Source organism: Vitis vinifera, chromosome 14 (assembly GCF_030704535.1).
Source record: "Vitis vinifera cultivar Pinot Noir 40024 chromosome 14, ASM3070453v1".
Taxonomy (NCBI): Eukaryota; Viridiplantae; Streptophyta; class Magnoliopsida; order Vitales; family Vitaceae; genus Vitis; species Vitis vinifera.
The window spans coordinates 8742355-8763511 of record NC_081818.1 but is presented as its reverse complement, the minus strand read 5'-3'; the positions used below and the strand labels follow the sequence as shown (position 1 = coordinate 8763511).

Genomic DNA, 21157 nt, shown 5'->3' with positions numbered 1-21157 from the left:
TATTTTTTTATAATGAAACAAAATATGAGAAAATCATTTTCCTTAGTATTTTTATTTTTTCCTTAGCATTTTTATTTTTTCCTTAGTACTTTTCGGGAATGAGACATACCCCAACAATTTGCATTTTCAAAATAAAATTAATGGAACTTTTTTTTTAAATAACAATTTGGATTAACTTATTAGTGTAGTGTGCATGAGTATTTAGGGCTTGTTTGGTTCCAATCCTGCTAAACATGATTAAAACACACTTTTAAGTGTTAAATAGGAGTTAAATCTAGCAAAATATGGCAGCATGTCTTTGCAGATTGGTAGAAATTAGTTAGCAAATGAATCAATTAGCACATTTTTTTTGTATTACATAAGATTTAAATCTGGTCAATGTAGATTAATAAAAATAAGAAGCTCATCTTTGCATATTAGCATAAATTAGCAAATCAACTTATTAGGAGCATGGTGGTCAGTGAATTGAGTACAAATCATCTTTGCTTTTGTCGCCACTTTAATTTTAGAAGTCTGTGACTATTTTTTTTTAATTAGAAAAAACAAAGTCATTAAAAAAAAACCACTTTTAAGCACAAATAACTTTTTGTGACAAAAGTATATTTTTAGGTGTGAAAATTTTTTATGGCAAAAGGTTACCCAATGTTTTTAAAATCGGACAAACATTGAATTAAAAAAGTTACTAATTCATGGTTCACTAGTTGAACCGGTGGTTGGACTGTAGCCGAACTTGTTATATCATAAATATGTAATTTGTATTTTATTAAAATTAAAAATAATTATAAGAAATTAAAATTATGAAATCAAGGTTTGGTTAATTTCGGTTTTGATAATAACAAAACAAGGTTTAGAACTAATGATTATATTTCAAGTGTGATTAGGTAAGACAATTTCCAAAGTGGCAATTACAAAGAGAAATCATGAAGAAAAAAACCACCTCAAAGAGAAATGTTTTTCAAGACCCAAATTTCATAAGATCTCTTTGTAAGGTTGTTGGTGCACTAGGATTTTCATGCATTACATTCTTTACTTATTCCCCAAAATCATCCAAGAGTTATTTTGTTTTAAATATTTTAAAATTGGATTATTTCATGTTTTCAACTAAAACATTGTGTCAAATGTTTTCCAAACTTGTTTAAAAGGTTTTAAGTTGAAAAAGTTGGTTGTTAAGCCAAAAATGGCTCAACCGGTTGAACCGGAAGAGGAACCAATCGACCCCCAACTCAACCAGTTGAGGGGTACAAAAAAATATTCTCTTTCTTCCAAAACGGTTGTTCAACCAGTCACCTTCTCTCTCTTCCAAAATGATTGTTCAATCGGTCAAGGTTGAACAGGAACCGATTGACCCTTACCTCAACCGGTCGAGGTCCGGTCAAGGGGCGGTCGAGATCCAACGGTCACCTACCAAACATTAAATACTAACAATTAGTCAATTGGTCGACCCCCAGCTCGATCAATCGAACCCCCAACGACTAGTTCGACTTTTTTCCTCTATAAAAAGGTTTTAATCTTCATTGTTTCATGAGTTTAATCTTCCCAAACCTTTATTGAATATATTTGAGCCTTAGAAGAGTGTTTTTGAGTGCATCATTGTTCTAAAACTTGCATATCTTTAGGACATCATTCAATCCTAGTTTTCTTGTATCATTTGAGCTTAAAGTTTTTGTACTACGATTTTATGAGATTATTTATTTGTAAATCTTTGAGAAGAAGAATCTAAGTGTGAAGTATCACTTAAGGATTCTCAAGTGTGAAGTATCACTTGAGGGGTTATTCAAAAGTGGGGTATTTCTTAAGAAGTGTAAATGGTGCTTGAAGCTAAAAGTCCAAGAGGGTAGATTGAAACCATAATCCAACTGTATTGTTTGAAGGCTTGGTTTGAAAGCCTTGAATTAGTGGAACCTCAAGCTTGGGATTGGAGCTAGAGGAAAGCGGATGTAGGCCGGGTTGCGCCGAACCACTATAAAATCTTGTGTTTGCATTCTCTCTTCTCTATTCTTTTACTTTATATGCAATTGTCTTTATATTATTTTATTATACTTGCATATAATTGTCTCTTATATTCACATAGTTTGAATTTGGAAAAAGAGATCATCACCATTTTCACCCTCTCTCTAGGGTGATTACCATAGGTTGGATTACCCCAATTTATATATATATATATATATATAAAATTAAAATTCTTAATGGTATTTTAGTTTTTATGTTTGATATATCAAATTACATGATAAAGATAAATATGAATGCATTAATATATTAAAATTTATTAAATGGAATAGTTATAATATTTAAATATGAAGGTGAAAAGAAAATTATAATATTTAATTTAATTACATATCTCTATATTTAGTTATTTAAAAAATTATTGTATTAATTAATTTATATTATTTTCACATTTATCATTAATAATTATTATAAAATACATATAGATATAAATATTTATATTTGTTTAGATGTTTTACATGATAAAAATTAAAAACAATCTTGTATATAATTCAAATATTTACCTATCATATAGTAAAGTGAACAAGTAACATAATGGTTCTTTACACATTTTGATAGCCACAAGTCCTAGGTTCGGCTTTCCACAATGCAAAGTTTTCTCTTAATATAATCAAAATAGGGAAACTTGTGTTTTGGGAGGCCAATTTGCAAATAATATGGTTTTCAAATCCCAAAAATAGGAAATCTGATAATCAACCATTAATGTGAAAAATAATATGGGTTTTGTGCACTCTATGCTGACTCATTTTTCTATGCTCACTTTGCCCTCACCCAGTTCCATGTCAACAACTAAAAAAAAACAAATAATTATATTGTCTAAAATTTGGGTTACACACTCGACTTGAGAACCATCTCAAATTTCATAAATTTGAAACTTCTTCCTCTCAAAGTTGTCAAACATTTCTCTCCTACTCTCTCTCATTTTAGAAAACAAACCCTTTATCCCAAACTGCAATCTGTATTTTTCTATCTTTTCCACTTTCTTAGCAACCAAATCTACACTACATCCTAAGAACGTCCAGTTAAATAATGACTTGAAGAGGTGTAGCTATTACTCTGATTCTACTACAGTAAGATGGACCTAAATGGAAAGGTGAACCCTGAAATATTGGCTTCTTAAATAAGATATCTCATTTTCCTCTCATTTTGTCGCATTTTGCCCTAACCCCAACTCAAAATCTAAAGGTAATTAATTTTTGTTAGGTATTGTTTAGTTCATTTGTTTCAAATAGAGCACATCAACGATTTTGGAGTACTCCTACTTTTTTCTGCAAACGTGAGGCTATAATTTCATGCACATGTGGATTTTTTATTACATGATTATAGATTCGATCCCGGTCTTTTTTTGGATTAAAGACTCATGAAATGAAAGATTAAAGTGGTAATTTCTTTCTGACGATCAAAAGAATGTTCTAGAGATATCTAAAAATTGGGTGGAAGTTCTTGAGTTTTGTAAACTTTTTTAAAGTCTAAAGCCTATGGTGTAGATGGTTGTTTGATGACTATAATTAGGCTTGATCCTCTTTTGGGCAAATACTTCATAATTTAATCATATTTTTTTACACTAAAAATAATAATAACAATAAGAATTAAATTGCATAAATTTTTTGCTTGTTAGCAAAAATTATAGGTAGTGTTTGTGAATTTCTAAAATTTGTTGGACTATGTGGGTACATATTTCGCAAAACATATGTGGTTTCATTGTTTGTCTTCAGTGGAAACTCTTTCTTGTAGTCTTTTGGAACTTCGTTGTAGAAGATGTTTAAAAGCTTGAATTTTAGTGATGATATCAAATAAAACCATTATAATATCTTTTTAGCAATATTAAAAATATTTGATTATGATCATTTGTAAGCTTGAATTTGAGTGATTATATTAGATAAATCAATCCAACCATTATGATTACTCCCTTTTGCAATACTAAAAATATTTTATCTACAAATGAAGTGTTTCCAAGTTGATTTGATGTTGGAAAGACAAGGAGTAATGGAGGTTCCTAAGATGAGAGACGAGTAAACTGGGGGTTCCAAATACTCTTATGACCTCATCAACATGATCAATTTTTGGTAATGGGTGATTGGAAGGATCACTTCTCTAATTTGGTGCAAAGTATGGCCGCAATGGATCATTTCCCTCATTCAGATGAGGTGGGGTGAGAATGGAGAAGCCCTTCTTAGGTTGAGAATATGTGACTTACAGTGGAAGGGTTCATAGACATGGTTAATTAGTGGTGATAGAGTTATGAGTTTCATGGTTCTTATGGTTTTTTCTGCTCTCAAATTTGAAAGCTTTGGAAAAGGATTTAAAAACTTTAGACATTGGGGTATTTGGAAATATGAATGTTGCACCAAGGGTAACTTCCAAGATGTCTTACATTGGTTATTATTATATACAATGAAGGATATATGATACTCTTTTCTAATTAATTCTATTCTGGCATCAGTGTTGTGAAATGTCAATCAAATATCAATAATAAGAATAAAAAAAATCAGGAAATAAACTAAGCAATGACCAACACTTCACAAAGTTGTCACTTAAATTTCATCCCAAGTCTATAGTCAAGTTTCATCTCTCAAATGGTTACTGCCATCATTTTATCAGGTCTTAAATCAAATTCAAAAAACCGTCTAAAAAGAATGTCACACTCCTTGAATTTTTATTAGCTCAATTGATACATCTAAGTTTCTCAAGAAAAGACAGAAGAAAACAATAACATACACACAATGAAACCGACATTCAAAATTAAGCATGGACTAACTTAGTAAAGCAATAATAGTTAAAAATGACCAAGGATAGAATCTCCCCCATCCTTTTATTTGCTAGTAGTAATTGTCATATATCCCATTAAAATTAAATGAAAAAAATCCATCAACTGGCAGTAATACAGATGAACTAATTTCCCAAAAAATTTTATGACAACACAAATCGTCAAAAAGGAAATAAATTTTTTCTACTTTATTTACAGACACAAACATATATTTAACTAAAACAAATTTATCCTCTATTTCATTCATGTGAAAATGAAGCAAAATACAAGAAACCACAAAATAGAAGACCTTCAATCCCAAGATTTTCTCAACAACCAAACAAAGCCTTAAATGGAAAACTCACTTATGATTTATTAATCCCAAAACAAGAGAAAACTCCAGTTTGGTTTCTAAAAACCTTTAAAAATTTTCACATTTGATGACGAAAGAAGAAGATATGAGTTTAGTTCGGTTTACTTGAAGGTTTTGGGAAGATGTGTATTAGGTTTGTGTAGTCAGGTAATGAAGAGAGAGAGACAGTGGGGTTAGGGCCAAATGAGATGAAGAAGGTTTTTGGAAAATGGGTATCTGGTTTGGCTAATCAAGATGTGAAGAGAGAGACAAAGATGTTTGAGAATTGGTAGTCTTCGGATTTCAAATGAGGTAGAAAAATGAGAAATTAATGAGATTTGGGGTTAGGGCAAAATGAGATGCAGATGTTTAGGGAAGATGGGTCTCAAGTGTGGTGGGAAAATGGGTCTCGGGTGTGATATTGAGGACGTGTGTGTGTGTGTGTGTGTGAGAGAGAGTGAGAGAGAGAGAGAGTTTTCCCAAAATTTCAGACAAAATACTAATAATAATTACTATTATTTTAAACAACCGGTTAGTATGGCTATTAATGTGGCTACTAACATAGAAGTGGGTAAGGGCAATTTGGGCACAAAGAAAGGAGTCATCATAAAGTGCACAAAACCCATATTATTTTCTATATTAATGGATGATTATCAGATTTCATATTCTTGGGATTTGAAAACCATATTATTTGCAAATGGCCTCCCAAAACACAAGTTTCCCATCAAAATACTTGTTCTAGAAACTAATAGATTCCAAGTGTGGAATAAATACACAAGTATCCTTAAACAAACTACAAATGACACGATGGGCTTGCAAGGAAGGAGATTGGGCTTGTGTCACGTAAAACCCAATATGATTTTGGTCAACCAATAGTTGACCGATTCATTGGGAATCGGGACTGTTGATTCAAATGGTTCAAAGTCGATTTAATCGTTAAACAATCCAATTTGTTGGACTAGATAAAAAAGATTGTCGATCAATGGTTGAACCAGTTGGACCAACCAATTTGATTTTCAAAATATATTACCTTTAATTATAAAAAAAAAATAATTCATAACAAAAGATTATTATTAAGAATTGAAAAAATTTTATGACAAAATATTATCTTAAAAGTACAAAAAAAAAAAGGTAGTAAAAGATTAATTTTAAGTATGAAAAAAATTTATATCAAAATATTAATTTTAAGCGCAAAAATTCATAGGAAAATATTATTTTTGGGAATCCCATTTAAAAAAAATATTTTTATTAAAGAAAAATAATAATTAAGTAATTTTTAAAAAATTAATTAAGTAAAATTTTGTTTCAAATATTCAAAGGAAAACATCGGTTTCTTACTTTTCTAATTTCTTTTTAAAATAAAGAATAAATTGAAGATGAGGTCCATAATTAAAAGTTATGTTTTAATGTCCTTGAAAATTGCATTCAAACATTTACTTTTAATAATTAGAAAACCTCCTCAAATGGGAATTTAAATCAAGTACGAGTACAATACCAAAGAGTAACTATTGAAAAATGAGACCATGAGATCATGTCACATGGGTCTTTAAGTCAGTTTACTTCGTACCTTAATCTTATTCATTTGTACATGATATCATTTTTTTTTATACTTTCATCAACTTATTTGTACTTCAACAATTGAGATTGAAGGTTGGATGGTTACCCCTCTTCAATACTATAGTTTTTTCCCTTAGAATGTGAATGTGTGACCCTTGTTAGAAAGATAGAAGTAGACCCAATAAATTTTGATCAAGGATTATGACCCTAAGAATGAAACCAAGGCATCAGTGGGTTGGCTGAAAACAAAGGCATAAGCCAGTTGGATTCAGTGGAATGGCAAAATTTTTGTCATTCGGAGACTTGTTCTTTTGTTTGTTAAACACTTCCATAGTGGGCTGTTTGTTATTCTTATCTAATTAAAAGCCCAGCCTACGCTGGTCGAGGTTAAGACACAGGGTGGGCTTTGGCAAATTATTTTGGGCAATATTGATTGGGCTGGGGTTCGGGCTATCAGGGCTAAACAGCTGAAGCCTAATATAGACCATTAAAATGCTTGAAGCCCAGGAAAGGGGTGGTTGGGTTTAGACATGGGCCGGGCCTTCGACAAATACAAGATTCTTTTTGAGCTGTCAGCTAGCACATTTTGCCCCAACTCTTTAGTGATGAATTGTGGTAAACAAAAGTGTTTCTGTAGAGAACAGTTAGAGTCCGTTTGGTAGCGATTTTATAAAACATTTTTAACATTTCTAACATTTAAATAATAAAATTTTTCAAGTATTAGAAATATTAAAAGTGTTTCTTAGAATCACTACCAAACGGATTTTTAGAGTGCATTTGATTATGATTCTAAAAAAACGTTTTTAATTTTTTTAACACTTGAATGATTAAATTTTTTAAGTTTTAAAAATTTTGAAAGCATTTCCTAAAATAACTTCCAAATGGACTCTTAGAACCCATTTAAAAAGGGTTCTAACCTTTCTAATATTGAAATTTTTTATCATTCAATTATTAAAAATGTTAAAAATATTTTTTAAAATCATTGTTAAACACACTCTTAATAACAAAATATTTTTACACCACTATTGACAAATTTTTGGTTCTAAAAATAAAAATTGTTACTAAATTTTGTATTTGTTATAATCCCATATTTCAATTCTTTTACAACATTCTTAAAAATGCAATGAAAAAAAAGAAAGAAAGAAAGAAAAGAAAGAAAAAAACATGGAGAATATGCTCTAAAGAGTTTGTCGTAGCGTCTAAATTAGTTTAGAGTTTTTTAAAATGCTATTTTCAAAATATGACTTACATAAATTAACTAATAAAAAATCGATTGTAAATCAAAAGAAATTGGCAAAATGACACATAAATATTGGGATGGAATTTATATCCCCATGTGTAGGGGCATGATAATTCACCGTGATGTGGATAGATCCAAAGATAAAACTAGACAATGCAATATTTTAAGGTAGCAGATTGACTTATCATGTCATCCAAATCAATCTCTCACCATTGTAATGCAATAAATATAAGTTATCGTCTATCATTATTATGATGATGGAGCGTTTTATGCAAAAAGATAGAAAAGCATATGATCACTCTTTAACAAACAATCCCAAATAAATGATGTAACGACCACAAACAACCAATATAATCAAACTTTATTAAAAACTACAAAAACCATTTAAAATCAATGACACTACTAGTGTAATGCATGTCAATCAAAATATTACTTAGATGATACTCATAAAGTAGGTATAGAAGGACAATTTCCTTTCAAAGTTGAACAAATGAAAATAACTTCACAAAATTTTCTTTCTCATAAACGGTTGACTTGGTCATATGAGAGAGAGAGGTCAACCTAATCGACTCACTTCTTTTTCTAACATTCTTTGTGCAAATCCACGTCACTATCTAAGTGAATGAGAGACGCAACCCCTTCTAAATGAAAACATTGGAAGGGCTTTTATAGAATTGTGATTCAAACTTATTTGACTAAGATGATGTTTACTAAATCAACTTAATGATTTAAAGTGACTTAATAATTAAATTAGGTTGTTAAATAAATTAAACATATTTGATAAACTAACTTAATATCGCAACTTAAAGTTAAAAATAATTTTATGTATTAAGTCAAAATAATTAACTTATTTTTCTTCTTTTTTTATCTTATTTACCCATATATAATGAGAATATATTTAACAACTATGACTCCAAATCCATGATTGATTTTTTTCATAAATATTTTAAGATTAGCTTATAAATCTATAATATTTTTAAGTATGGATGTTAAATAACAAATTTATTGCTTAAGTTTAATGAAAATAAATATTGGTTAAATTTTTTAATAATAGACATTAATTACTACTAATAAGATAAATACCTCAATTCAATAATTTAAAATAAATTTTAAGTTAATTTTACCAAAAATTTAATACTTAAACTAAAAAATAAGTAATAAGTTTTAATTTTTAAATTAATAACTTAAAAATAATTTAACTTAAAATCAACTGAATTCATTAAATAATAAATATTAAGTTTTATCAAACACCCACTAATACAATAACTTCAAAAAAATTGCAAATACATTGAGAGTTGTAATAATATTATATTATCATAAATAAGGAAAAAAAATACTTCCAAAATTAATTGGACATGTTTATCCCATCATACATGTCATCTAATTAAATTTTAAATTAAAATTTTGACAAATTGCATCCACCCAAAAAAAAAAGAAGAAAAAAAAATCTATCTAAAAGATTTTTTATTATTATTTATAGAAGTGTAGGTTTGAGGATAAGCATACATATAGCTTTTGAAGTATGATGCATAAAAATATGATTAATAGGAAAGGGAAGGGGTAGATTAATATGAAATGAAGCCTCAATTTCTCTCAAATGAATGATTTGGTGGGCACTTTGGACTTGTAAGATTCGATTAGAAAAAGGTATTTGGGGAACCCAATAAAGTGGAAGTTCATTGGTATTTTTATGCCATTTGGATTGAAGCAAGAAAATAAAGTGTCAATGTTTCATGATTTGACGCCAACTGACATTCCCACCACTCTCCAATCTTAACTTCCATCACTGCCCTTCCTGATCTCACCTAATATCACTATAAAGAAAGCCAATTAAATGTTGGTTAAAGACAAATGGAACAGTTTGCCACTGTTTTTTTTTTAGGTATTACACACTTAATTTTGAAAATGTAACCTTCTATCATTTTTTGATCATATTTTAACAAAAATATTCTTATTCTTTTCTTATAAAAATAACTCTTTATTTTAAAACTTATATGTAAATACTTGAGATAATTAAAAACATTTATGTAAAAAATAAGTTACTATTTAAGTAAAAACATGAAAAATGTTAAATTTACAAATATAGGGATTATTTAATCCATTTTAACTAATTAATTATTTTTTGGGTTATTTGATTAACTTAAAGTATTTTGAGGAAAATTATTTATTAAATATTTCTCTAGAAATATTATAAATGATTTTACAATATTTTTAAAAGTATTTATTAAATTTTATAAAATGCCTAATTTTTATCAAAAACACTTTTCAAACTAAAAATGTTTTTTAAAATCACTGTCAAACTGACTCTAAATCATATTTTTTGGGCTATCAGCTAATGTCTCCTTTTTTCTTTTTTTTTTCTTTTTTTCTTTTTTTTTTTTTCATTTTGTTAAAAATCTATTCCCAACCTAGTAAACTTAAGAAGTAATTTAAATTAACATTTTCAAGATAAAATATTTTTTTATAAAATTGAAAATATTTATATACTATTGAAACTAACTTTAGGGCACTAATAAATAAAAAAAATTTAAGTTATTTATCTCTATATTAATGACTATTTAAGTATTCATTTGGGTAGTAATAATTTTAATATAAGATACAAATAATTTAAAGGAATTAAGATATATAAAAAATTATCTCAAATTTTAAAATGAAAAAAAAAAAGATTTTTAAACATGTAATTCATATTTATTGACTAATCCTTTTAACCATTTTTTTAATAAAAAAACTAAACATGTAATTCTTGCTTCCTTTGTTTGAATTCACTCTCCATTGGAACTTTTTTTTATATTATTTTCTAATCTCAATTTATCAATCTTTTTTATCCATCAACTAATTTAAGTTATTCCAGGAAGAATGCATTGAGAGTGTTTTTACTTAAAGAAGTCTTTAGTACAAATGTTTTTCTTAAAAAGTATTTTTAGGAGAATCATTTATAAAATGTATATCCGAAAAATATTATAAGTAGTTTTTTAACTTTATAAGTGATATTTAAAATTTTTAAAAGTATTTTCTAAATTTTGCCAATCACACGATGTTTTCTAAAAACACATTTTAAACTTAAAAACACTTTATAAAATCACTTTCAAACAAACTCGAAAGCCAATTAAAATTTTGAATTGTTCATAATATTGGATCAATCTTGAATTTTTTAATAAATATTTTATTTAACAAAAATTTATTAAACTTAGTTTCAACTACATGAGTATTAAGATGTCTAGGTGGCTGATACATGCATCTAAATTAATTAATTTCTAGAAGTCCATAGACTAATTTATTAGATACCATATCCTTATAATCCAAGCTTTAATTGTCTAAATCTCTTCTCACTATTTAATTAATAAATACAATTTAGTGCACTAATATCCATCATAAGTTAGGCAAACACTTAGAATACATATAAAATATTATTGAATAAGACCTTGACACATGTGACATGACCTAGGCGTTTTATATGTAACATTTTTTTTTATATATAATCTTAAGGTGAATAAAATAACACAAAATTTAGTTGAAAGTCAATAGAAGGTAATTAACATGTCTAGCTAGCATAGCCTAATTAAATGTATAGTATATGGTATTGTGGAAGAGTTGGGTTTTAAAATGTGGAGGAAGCTTATCATGATCAAATTGGTTGTCTTTTAGTAGTGGGGTATCATTAAAGGTTACATAGGATGTCAAAGTAAAGCAAAAAAATAATCATATGTGTGATTATGAGAAAATAAAAAAATTTAAAAAAAATATGGAGGGATGAAGGTGGAGGGTGAGGTGGATGTGGGTTGTCTAGCATTTGATAGTACGAAAGAAAGACTAGGAATTGGGAGCCACTCCTTTAATTACATATGTGTTTATTGTATGATATAATATTAAATTAATGTTGTAAAGTTTATGCCTAATTTCAGATTGTCCAAGGAACCTTATGCTGTCAAATCAGAGGGATTAAAGAATTATTTGTATGTCAAATTGGAAAATCACATCGAGAGAGAGAGAGAGAGAGAATTATCTTCTTATTTTATCTACTTTGTTTTTTGATGGTGAAATTTTGAATTTAAAATTTAAATTTTCAATATTTAAGTTAAAAAAAACTAAAAATCCAAAAAACATGTCATTTCTTGTCTAGTTACGTGTCATTTATTTTTTTTTTCCCATTATTTTCCTAATAATCATATCATTAATGCTATATTAAGTTCCAAGAAAATACTAAGATAAGAAAAAAATTTAAAAATAATGATTTCAACATATGTTTATCAGAGAAATCCATAAACGTGTTCACAAATGCTATCAATATCTATTAGAGGGGTAGAAATGAAGGTGATGATAAATATGTTGCAATCAATAAAGTTAGGATCATCAAAACAACAAACTGTCGAATATAAAAACGATTTTCAATGTTGGCTATCTAGTTATAGAAGTGATCCTAAAGACTTTCAATTTCATGTCTCTCTAAAATCATAATTGTGATAAAAATTATTTAAAAATAAAAATAATATAATTGAAGGCTTATTATTCAATAGTATAACTTGTATGGTTGTATCAACCAATATCAACATCCACATATATATTTATTATCTATCTATATTGATCCATTATAATTTATTTATGAATGAATAAAGTGAGTTACAAAAAAGTAATACGAATTTATATAAATAAAATTAAATTATTTGTACATAAAATAAATAAATAAAATAAATTTAAAATAACATAAAAATAATTTATTAATTTTAAATAACTTTTATTATTTTTCTTTCTATTTTGAAAAAAAAAAAATACAAACTACCTACAAGCCTACAACCATATGAAAAAGGTGGAATCAAAATTCCTTGGGCCATGAGCTCACACCCTCTTTGCCCTCATATTAGAAAAATCCTTTTAAAGGAACTTGCATTTTTGCATACAAATATAAAAGGTCAAGTGTCATCATAGAGATGTCCCCTACCATCCTTATCAACCAATTAATAATTATGCTTAATTTGATCCCTCCATTGACTTCCTATTGTGAATGATATCATTGAGTTGCTAATTATAAAAAATTGAAATAAAGAAAATCCACTCTAGAAATCATACCCAACAATATTGAAATTAATCACTCAATCTCTTCATCTTCAATCCACCCATGTTGACTAATTTAAAAGGTTTCAAGACTATGCTTTTGGATTTGTAGAAAATCGACAAATACAATTGCAACTTGCCTACCCAAATAAAATAATCATTAGTGTAGATAATAAGCCCACGACAATAGTTATTATTTAAATCCTCACTGACAAATATAATTTTCTAAAACCCATTATTATTTTTGTTATTGGATGGACCCTAAAACAAAGTTTGTTTTAGAAATTATTATTAAAAACAATTTTTTATTTTTAAAAATAGAACAACATGTTTGATAAATTTACGATAAAAGACAATTTTTTGAAAATTGGATTACAAATATTTTACTCCCTCGACTTTTAGTGTGCTTTACACTTTGCCCTTTCATGTTCAAAACCCAACACTTTGCCCCTTGAATTTGTTCAAGACCAATATTTCGTCATCAGTTACAAATTTTATAAAATTATGAAAGGGGATTGTTCTTTTTCACACTTTGGTTTGAGCATTGGTTTAAACTTGAATAGAATCAATAACTTTCAAGTAATATTTCTCAAATGTCTTCAAAATATAATAGTTATTAATTTTGATTTATTTTTATTTTTATTTTAAATAGATATTCATAAGACTATTTGTAATTTTTGCATGGTTTTACGAAGTTTGACAGCTTTGAATTTAAACAATAGATGTTTTTGATTATATTTCAATTTGTTTTTTCACTTAATAACTTATTTATTAACTTTTTAATAAGTATGGAGGCAAAGTGTTGACTGAAGAATGTGAGAGGAAAAAGTATAAAACACGTCAAAAGATTAGAGGTAATAGTCTTCCTTCTATATGAATATAGTTTAAATTCAAAGGATGGGGTCCAATATTTTGTCTAGTGGGATTGTAATTATCCTTATAGACCCATTCAAATCATATGGACAACATATGTCATAATGTTTCAATAGTTTATTTATTTGTCTGTTTGTGTGTTTAGAAGTCTTAAATTTAGTCATTCATTTATTTGTAATCTATTTGTGATTTGTGTGGTTGGAAGTCCTAAAATTAGAGCACCAAATGTGGTTTTAATTTGGCCAAACCAAACTGAGTCATGTCATGAGGTGACACCCATATCTTTTGAAAAGTGTACAACCATATCCACAAGTCATAATTTTCAAATATTTTAAGAAGTTAATACTTATACTTGGATAGAGTGTCCTTATTGGGCCCATTTCATTGCAAAAGTTTGTTACTTCTCAATGACATTAGTCATTTAAAAACCCTAATCAAGAAATATTTAATTGGAATGGTTTATGATTTTTGAATTCAGATGGGTTGGGTTCACTTGAAACTTGAGTTTGTTGATGATCTAAATTTGTTGATACTCAAGAAATAATTTGGAATTTTAAAAAAAATTTATTATTATTAGAAAACAATAGACTAAAATTGGTCATAATTACTAGGCAAATAGATTTTAAATTAAGTGAAAATTATGTCAATCAAGCAAGGGTTAATGCTTTAGATTAAGAATAATTTGAAATTTAAAAAATTGTTCAAATTAATTGCACACTAAATCAAAATTAGTTTGAAACAGTTTGCTTATAAGTGAGTACTAAATGTATACATATAATTGAATTATTTAAATATTAAAAAAATAATCGTTCCTTGTTTTTAAATGTATTTTAAGTAAAATATTATTAGTAATTATTATTTTTAAATTATTATTATTATTTGATTTAAAAAAATAAAAATAAATTCTGTCTTTGAAAAAGATGTTAATATGCATATTTTGTAATGTGTAATAAGCTAATACATTTTTCAATAAAAAAAATATTATTTATAATTTTATTATAATATTAGTATTCATATTTTTATTAAAAATGATTTTATTTTGATTTTTTTTTTTACAAAATCCAAATATAAAATTATTTTGTAAAATAACTGAAATTTATTTATCTAACAAGTTTTTTGTGAGAAAAAAAAATACCAAGAAACTGTTTTTTTATTTTTATTTTTATTTTTTTTAAGTGAAAGATATATGAACGTATTTATAGGGCCCACTTGTTGGAATTGGTTTGAAAAATTAATTATTTTTCAATGACATTAAGCCACTTAAAAAACCTAATCAAGAAATATTTTATTGGAATGTTTTATGATTCTTTAATTCAAGATAGGTGGCATGGACTTGAAACTTGAATTTGTTGACGATCTAAATTGGATTGGTTCAAAGCCAGGTTTTAAAAATTCAAATCCAATTATTTTATTATAATTATTTTGTGGAGAGTAATCTCATATTACTCTACTTTATAGTTATATTTGAAATTGTAATGTTTGGACCAAAAGTGGTTATCATGACTTTAAAACACGTTTATATGATTAAAAAAAGTTCATACTTATATAGTGTTAATAACTTTCTTTTCTATCCCAATATGGGATATTCCAATTTATCACTATACAAACACAATATCCCCACTGTGTGCTATAGAATTACAAGACCAAATAAACAAACACCCTTCAGGAGGTTAAACAAATCTCTATACTGGGTCAGAGTTCAACTTTGATACCATTTATAATAAGTCACACATAACCGTGTAGATATTATATGTTTTAAGTTTAAAGCTTTAAAACACACACATATATATATAGTAAAGAGGAATTCATACTTAGTGTCAAAAACTTTCTCCTGATCCATCATAGGATATTGCAGAAATACTAAAAAGGAGTATGACATCAATTTCATTTTTTTCTATTAATGCGTATGAATTATTAGGAAAACCAAATTTTACCTTTGATAAGATATTGATTCTTTATTTAAATTAAATTTTATATTTTTCCCCCTTGCTTCTAACCATACAATTTTTTTTTGGAGCTTTATGAATAAGCCATGATGAACAAGTACCCTCTTTTCAATGGTTGTATAAAACAAATGATATGAATCAAGAAACTCCTCTTCTTTATAGATTAAATTATAAGAATTTTAGTGCAAGAGAATGCTTGCCACCATTATAAACTATACAGTCAAATGCATGTATTTGTACTTTGCACATGACAGTCCCAATATAGAATACTTTATCTTGGGGTTCAAATTATGAACCTAGATTTCAATTATTCTAATAGATTATCTAACATGTGACAAGAAATTAAAAAAAAATACATGAATAAAAATATAGAATTAAGTCCAATTCAAGAGTGTTTTGACTTATTGATAACATGTGACCTGTACTATTATAAATTCTCAAGATAAGATATTGTGATTATTTTGGTACTTTTGATATGGGGTCTCTCCAATAAAATTAGTGTTATAATTTGGGCAGGTTGCTCGGGTTAATAACTAACCTGAAACCAATCTAAATTAAGAAATAATCAATCCAAATTCAATCTAACTTAAACTCTAACACAAGGTATTTAACCCAAACCCAACTCAAATCTAACCATATATGATAAGATGCATTATAAATATAATAGAAATATTAAATCAAGTTTAGGTTAGGATGGAATTGAAATTATTTCAAGTTTGATCCAGATATTTCGTTCAAGTTACAAACTTAAATAAAATACTTAAAATGATCATCTCTTTTTCTCCCTTTTTGTAGAACAAAAGAAAACCAATTTTATTTCCAACTAATTGAACCAAATTTTAAGGAATTATTCTATTTCAAATAACCTAAAATATTTAAATAAAAGAAAAAAAATAGCATATTTATATTTTTTTCATGGGGTAGAAATGGAGAGGGGAGAGGGGAGAGGGGAGAGAGGGGGAGGGGCAGAGTGCATACAAAGTAGAGAAATAGAGGGAAGGGGCAGAGAGAATCTGTGTCAGGTCAACTGTGTCCTGACCTCTCCTGATGGGTCCCACACCTCACCAACCAACCACCTCGACCCCACCCCACTTTTTTTATACCAACACGCAGACAAACATAACCCCCCTCTCTCTGCCTAGTCAACATTCTCGGGACAAGTGTCCACTTTCCACCACACTTCTCCACGTGTCTCCATCCCTGTCGTCCATTCCCCTAACGGCTACTTGGGATGCCACCCCCCTCAACTCCAAAGTGGATTTGTGGGCTCGGTTTCCCCCTTCCTTTCTTTTTTCCTTTTCTGAGGATAATAAAAAATAAATATATTTTTTTACAAATTAAAATCGAAAAAAGAAAAAGAATAATAAGGTCTTCAGTGGACCCCACCGTAGGATCTTTGACACTGGCGTCAGTTTCATTCCTGTGCTGTGCTTCTCTGTTCTCTGGCTTTTTCCTATCATCTTTCTCTCTCCAAAATTTTCAATCTTTCTCTCTCTAATTTTTTTATTTTTCCTTTGTATATGGTTTATTGGTTTCATTTTGTTTCAGGAGAAAAAGGGGGAAAAAAAAAAGAAGAGAAAAAGAAAAGAAAAAGAAAATTAAAAGAGAGACTTTGTTTGCTTTTGGGTCATTTCACCTCAGAGAAAGAGGGAGCAAAGTCTTCTCTTTCACACATTGAATCTCAAGCCCAATGGGATGTCTTTAGGGTTTTCACTGCTCAAATGCAGTAAGGTGTGCTTTGTTTATTCTTGATCTCTCTCCATTTTTGTTTTCTTTGTTTTGCCCAGAATTGGCCACCCAAATGACTAATTTCCATCTGGGTGTTCTTTGATTTCATTCTTGATCCTTATAGCTCACTCAGGTTGTGTTGGAAACATTTTTATTTCCTTTTATGTCATTAGGAAATCTTGAAATTTTAAGCAATACCCATCTTGGTTTTTGGATTCTAAGAAAAGGGTTTTAGATTTCTGTTTAACAGAGACAGTTTGTGAGATCTTTAGGATGCTCTGAGCTCAATCAGGTTGTGGTGGAAAACTTTTTGAATTAAACTTAAGCTATATCCATTTCGGTATTTACTTCTTGTGGAAATGGGTTCTGAATATTTTTCTTTTCTAGAAATGAATTTGTGGTTGTGGTAATGTTTTCTCATCTGGGTTTCTAGGGTTTTAGTTTTAGTACTAGGATCTGGTTTCGTGGGGCTTGGATGATGAACATGGAGGGGGTTGAAGAAGCTAACAAATCAGCTGTTGAGAGCTGTCATAGAGTTCTTAGTTTCTTATGCCAACCTCAAGATCAGGTTCAGTATAGAAACTTAATGATGGAGACAGAAGAGGCTGTGTTCAAGTTCAAGAGGGTTGTGTCTCTTCTCAACAATGGCTTTGGCCATGAAAGAGTGAGAAAGTTCAGGAGATTAAGATCATCTTTGCCTCAGAGCATCTTTCTAGAAACCCCTAATTACAAACCGAATCCTTCACCAAAGCCTCTCCAATTACTCCCAACTAATTTCCTTGAAAACCCACTTCCAGAAATAGATTCAAAAGCCAAAAGTTCTCTGCAAATCACCCCAAAAATATTTCTTGAGAGTCAGGCATCAGATATTGTTTCATCAGTCAAGCCTCCTTTGCAAATTGTTCAACAAAAACCATCACAGCACTATCAGTTCCTTCAACAACAGCATCATCATCATCATCATCAGCAGCAGCAGCAGCAGATACAGAGGATACAGTTTCAGAAGCAACAGATGAAGTATCAAGCTGACATGATGTACTCTAGGAGTAACAGTGGAATAAACCTTAAGTTTGATGGCTCTAGTTGCACTCCCACGATGTCATCCACTAGATCATTTATATCTTCTCTTAGCATGGATGGTAGTGTTGCTAACTTGGACGGAAATTCCTTCCATTTGATCGGTGTTCCTCAGCTTTCTGATCCAAATTCTCACCAACCCAGAAGGAGATGCAGTGGTAGGGGAGAAGATGGGAGCGTCAAATGTGGTAGCAGTGGTAAATGCCATTGTTCAAAGAGGAGGTGAGTTTTGATCCCGTGCTCTGTCCTTTCAATTGGCCTTTCTGTTCTGTTTTAACTAAGAGTGATGTGTTTTACAGGAAACTGAGGGTGAAGAGATCTATTAAAGTGCCTGCCATCAGTAACAAGGTTGCAGATATTCCTCCTGATGAGTATTCATGGAGGAAGTATGGGCAGAAGCCAATTAAGGGTTCACCACATCCTAGGTATATCTAACTTTTATCTTATTACTCGGGCATACTAAAATGGTATATATGATCTGGTTTGATCTTCATGTTCAATTCATCCCACTTTTTTATTATGGTTTGATGTGATACCAAATTCTCCCCAATGACCACTTTAATGAAGAGTTTTGTTGCTCTTTTCTGTATCTCTAACTATTTTCAAAATTAGTAAATGGAGAAATGGGAAAGCTTGTCCAACCTTAAGTGGTTAAGAAATTTTCCTACCCCTTGTGAGTAGGTGTATGAGCTATTGACTAGCCATGTGTTCATGTCCATGCAATTAAATGAGTTAAAAATTTGAAACAGGTAAGCTATAGGAAAAATAGTTACAGGACTTCCTCAAAGCTGCATAGGCTGTGGATTCTCAGATGCCAATTAGTTTTAAAAGTTTTTTAATTTTGGTGAACTTTCCCATTTTCTAATGCCATTGATTTTTATCTGTTTCTAAAATATCAACTCAATTTTATGCAACATTTTGGAGATTTTAACAATTTTTTTTTGTTGTGGTGATATTCATCCAGCAAACCTTGCCAAATTTCTAAACATGAACACTCTTGTTCCATTGAAATTGTAGTTTAATCTGTTATTGGATGGTAGTTTTGTTTGGTAGTTGTCCTTGCGATATTGAATATCTAGAGTTGGAGGTCTAATAGTGTCCTGATTGCATTATTATTCAATTTGACTTAGCCGGTGGCCTCCTTTGAACTGATGCAGGGGGTACTATAAATGTAGCAGCATGAGAGGTTGCCCAGCAAGGAAGCATGTTGAGAGATGTTTGGAAGACCCTTCAATGCTTATTGTCACTTACGAAGGTGAGCATAACCATTCCAGGTTGCTGTCTTCACAATCTGCCCACACATAACGAACTTCATCAGAAATGATATTGAGAATCCAACTTAGAACTGTTCGGTTACAACCAAAAGCTGGTTGATGTTAGTTGTGAATTGCTCCTGTACATAATATATGGTTCAAACCTGAGACTATTGATGGTGGAGTAGATTTTAAAGTGAATAGGATCTCTTAAGTCTCTTAGCTTTTTGGTTCAGACATGCAATCAACAGAGAAGCTCTTATATGGAAAAGGGGTTGAAATTGTAAACTTGCTCCTCCCTGGAAACCTAAATTATTATGTTTCTTTATCTCAAATTTTGAGTCCCTAGTTGAATTCATCATTTGCATGATCGTTATGATATTTTAGCTTGGCTTGTGGGCATTGCCCGAAACCAAGATGGGAATGAATGAACAAGTCTCTGGGGTTGTCTGGGAAATTTGAATGAGTAGATATTTGCCTTCGAGCAGCTGTTGATAGGGACTTCCTGGCACAGCTTCCTCATAAAACAATATGAAAGAACATCAGAATAAGCACCCATTTGGCAGTCCTTTCCTGTCCTAAGCATCACCTGCTATTCTCATGTCTAAGATTGAGGATCTCTTGTTTGTGATTCATATATTGCATGCTTTTCCTTTTGGATTTTACCTGTGAAGAAGGATGCTATTGAATTGTTCTAAACTGGTGGAGGAAATGGAGCATGTTGCCATTCTGTTTGAGAATGACCAGGGGGTCTGCCTCATCAATCTTCTCCTGGTTACTCAACCCACAAAGGCCGACCTCCCTATTGCCCCTCTGACACCATCCAACCTGCAAAAGCCATTCAAAGGAAATAAAAAGGTGATAGGGAACAAGCATGGACAAAGAATGCTGGATAGGTGTTGTATTCATGTATCTACATATATATTCTCACCCCACTATTTGCAGCCAGCATATTCTTGAATTCCAATCGTCAAGTGCTTCCCACGGTAGCACTATATGAATTATTTGTAGGGGTCCCCTTAGCCCTTGCTCAAACATCACTACTTGGGTCATTTTCATCCATGCTGATAAGCTGGTCCATCACTATAAAACCACACTTCAATGGTCCTTGGGAATTCATTCTACCGAATCACTTAAGCTGTTATGTGTTGGACAAGCCCGGAGAATGAGAGTCAATCTTTACCATGGAAATGCATTACTTCTCTCCGCCATGGTGCTTGAATAATGGAATGAGATCAAACCCTATGTGATCAAATGAAGGGAAGTTTGTGAACTTCATCATTCATGGTTGAGAAAAGGCCTTGGACTCCCATGTCTTCAACCCCTTGGCAG

At 29.9% G+C, this 21157-nt stretch overlaps 1 protein-coding gene across 1 annotated transcript; it reads left to right on the top strand.

The window, feature by feature from the left end:
• The first annotated feature begins 17211 nt into the window (after positions 1 to 17211).
• On the top strand, positions 17212 to 20160 carry LOC100254726 (probable WRKY transcription factor 74). The gene is made up of 3 exons (XM_002270578.4): positions 17212 to 18794; positions 18872 to 18997; positions 19730 to 20160. The coding sequence occupies exons 1-3, from the start codon at positions 17971 to 17973 to the stop codon at positions 19875 to 19877; spliced, it is 1098 nt and encodes a 365-aa protein (XP_002270614.2). The 5' UTR covers positions 17212 to 17970; the 3' UTR covers positions 19878 to 20160.
• The last annotated feature ends 997 nt before the right edge of the window (positions 20161 to 21157 follow it).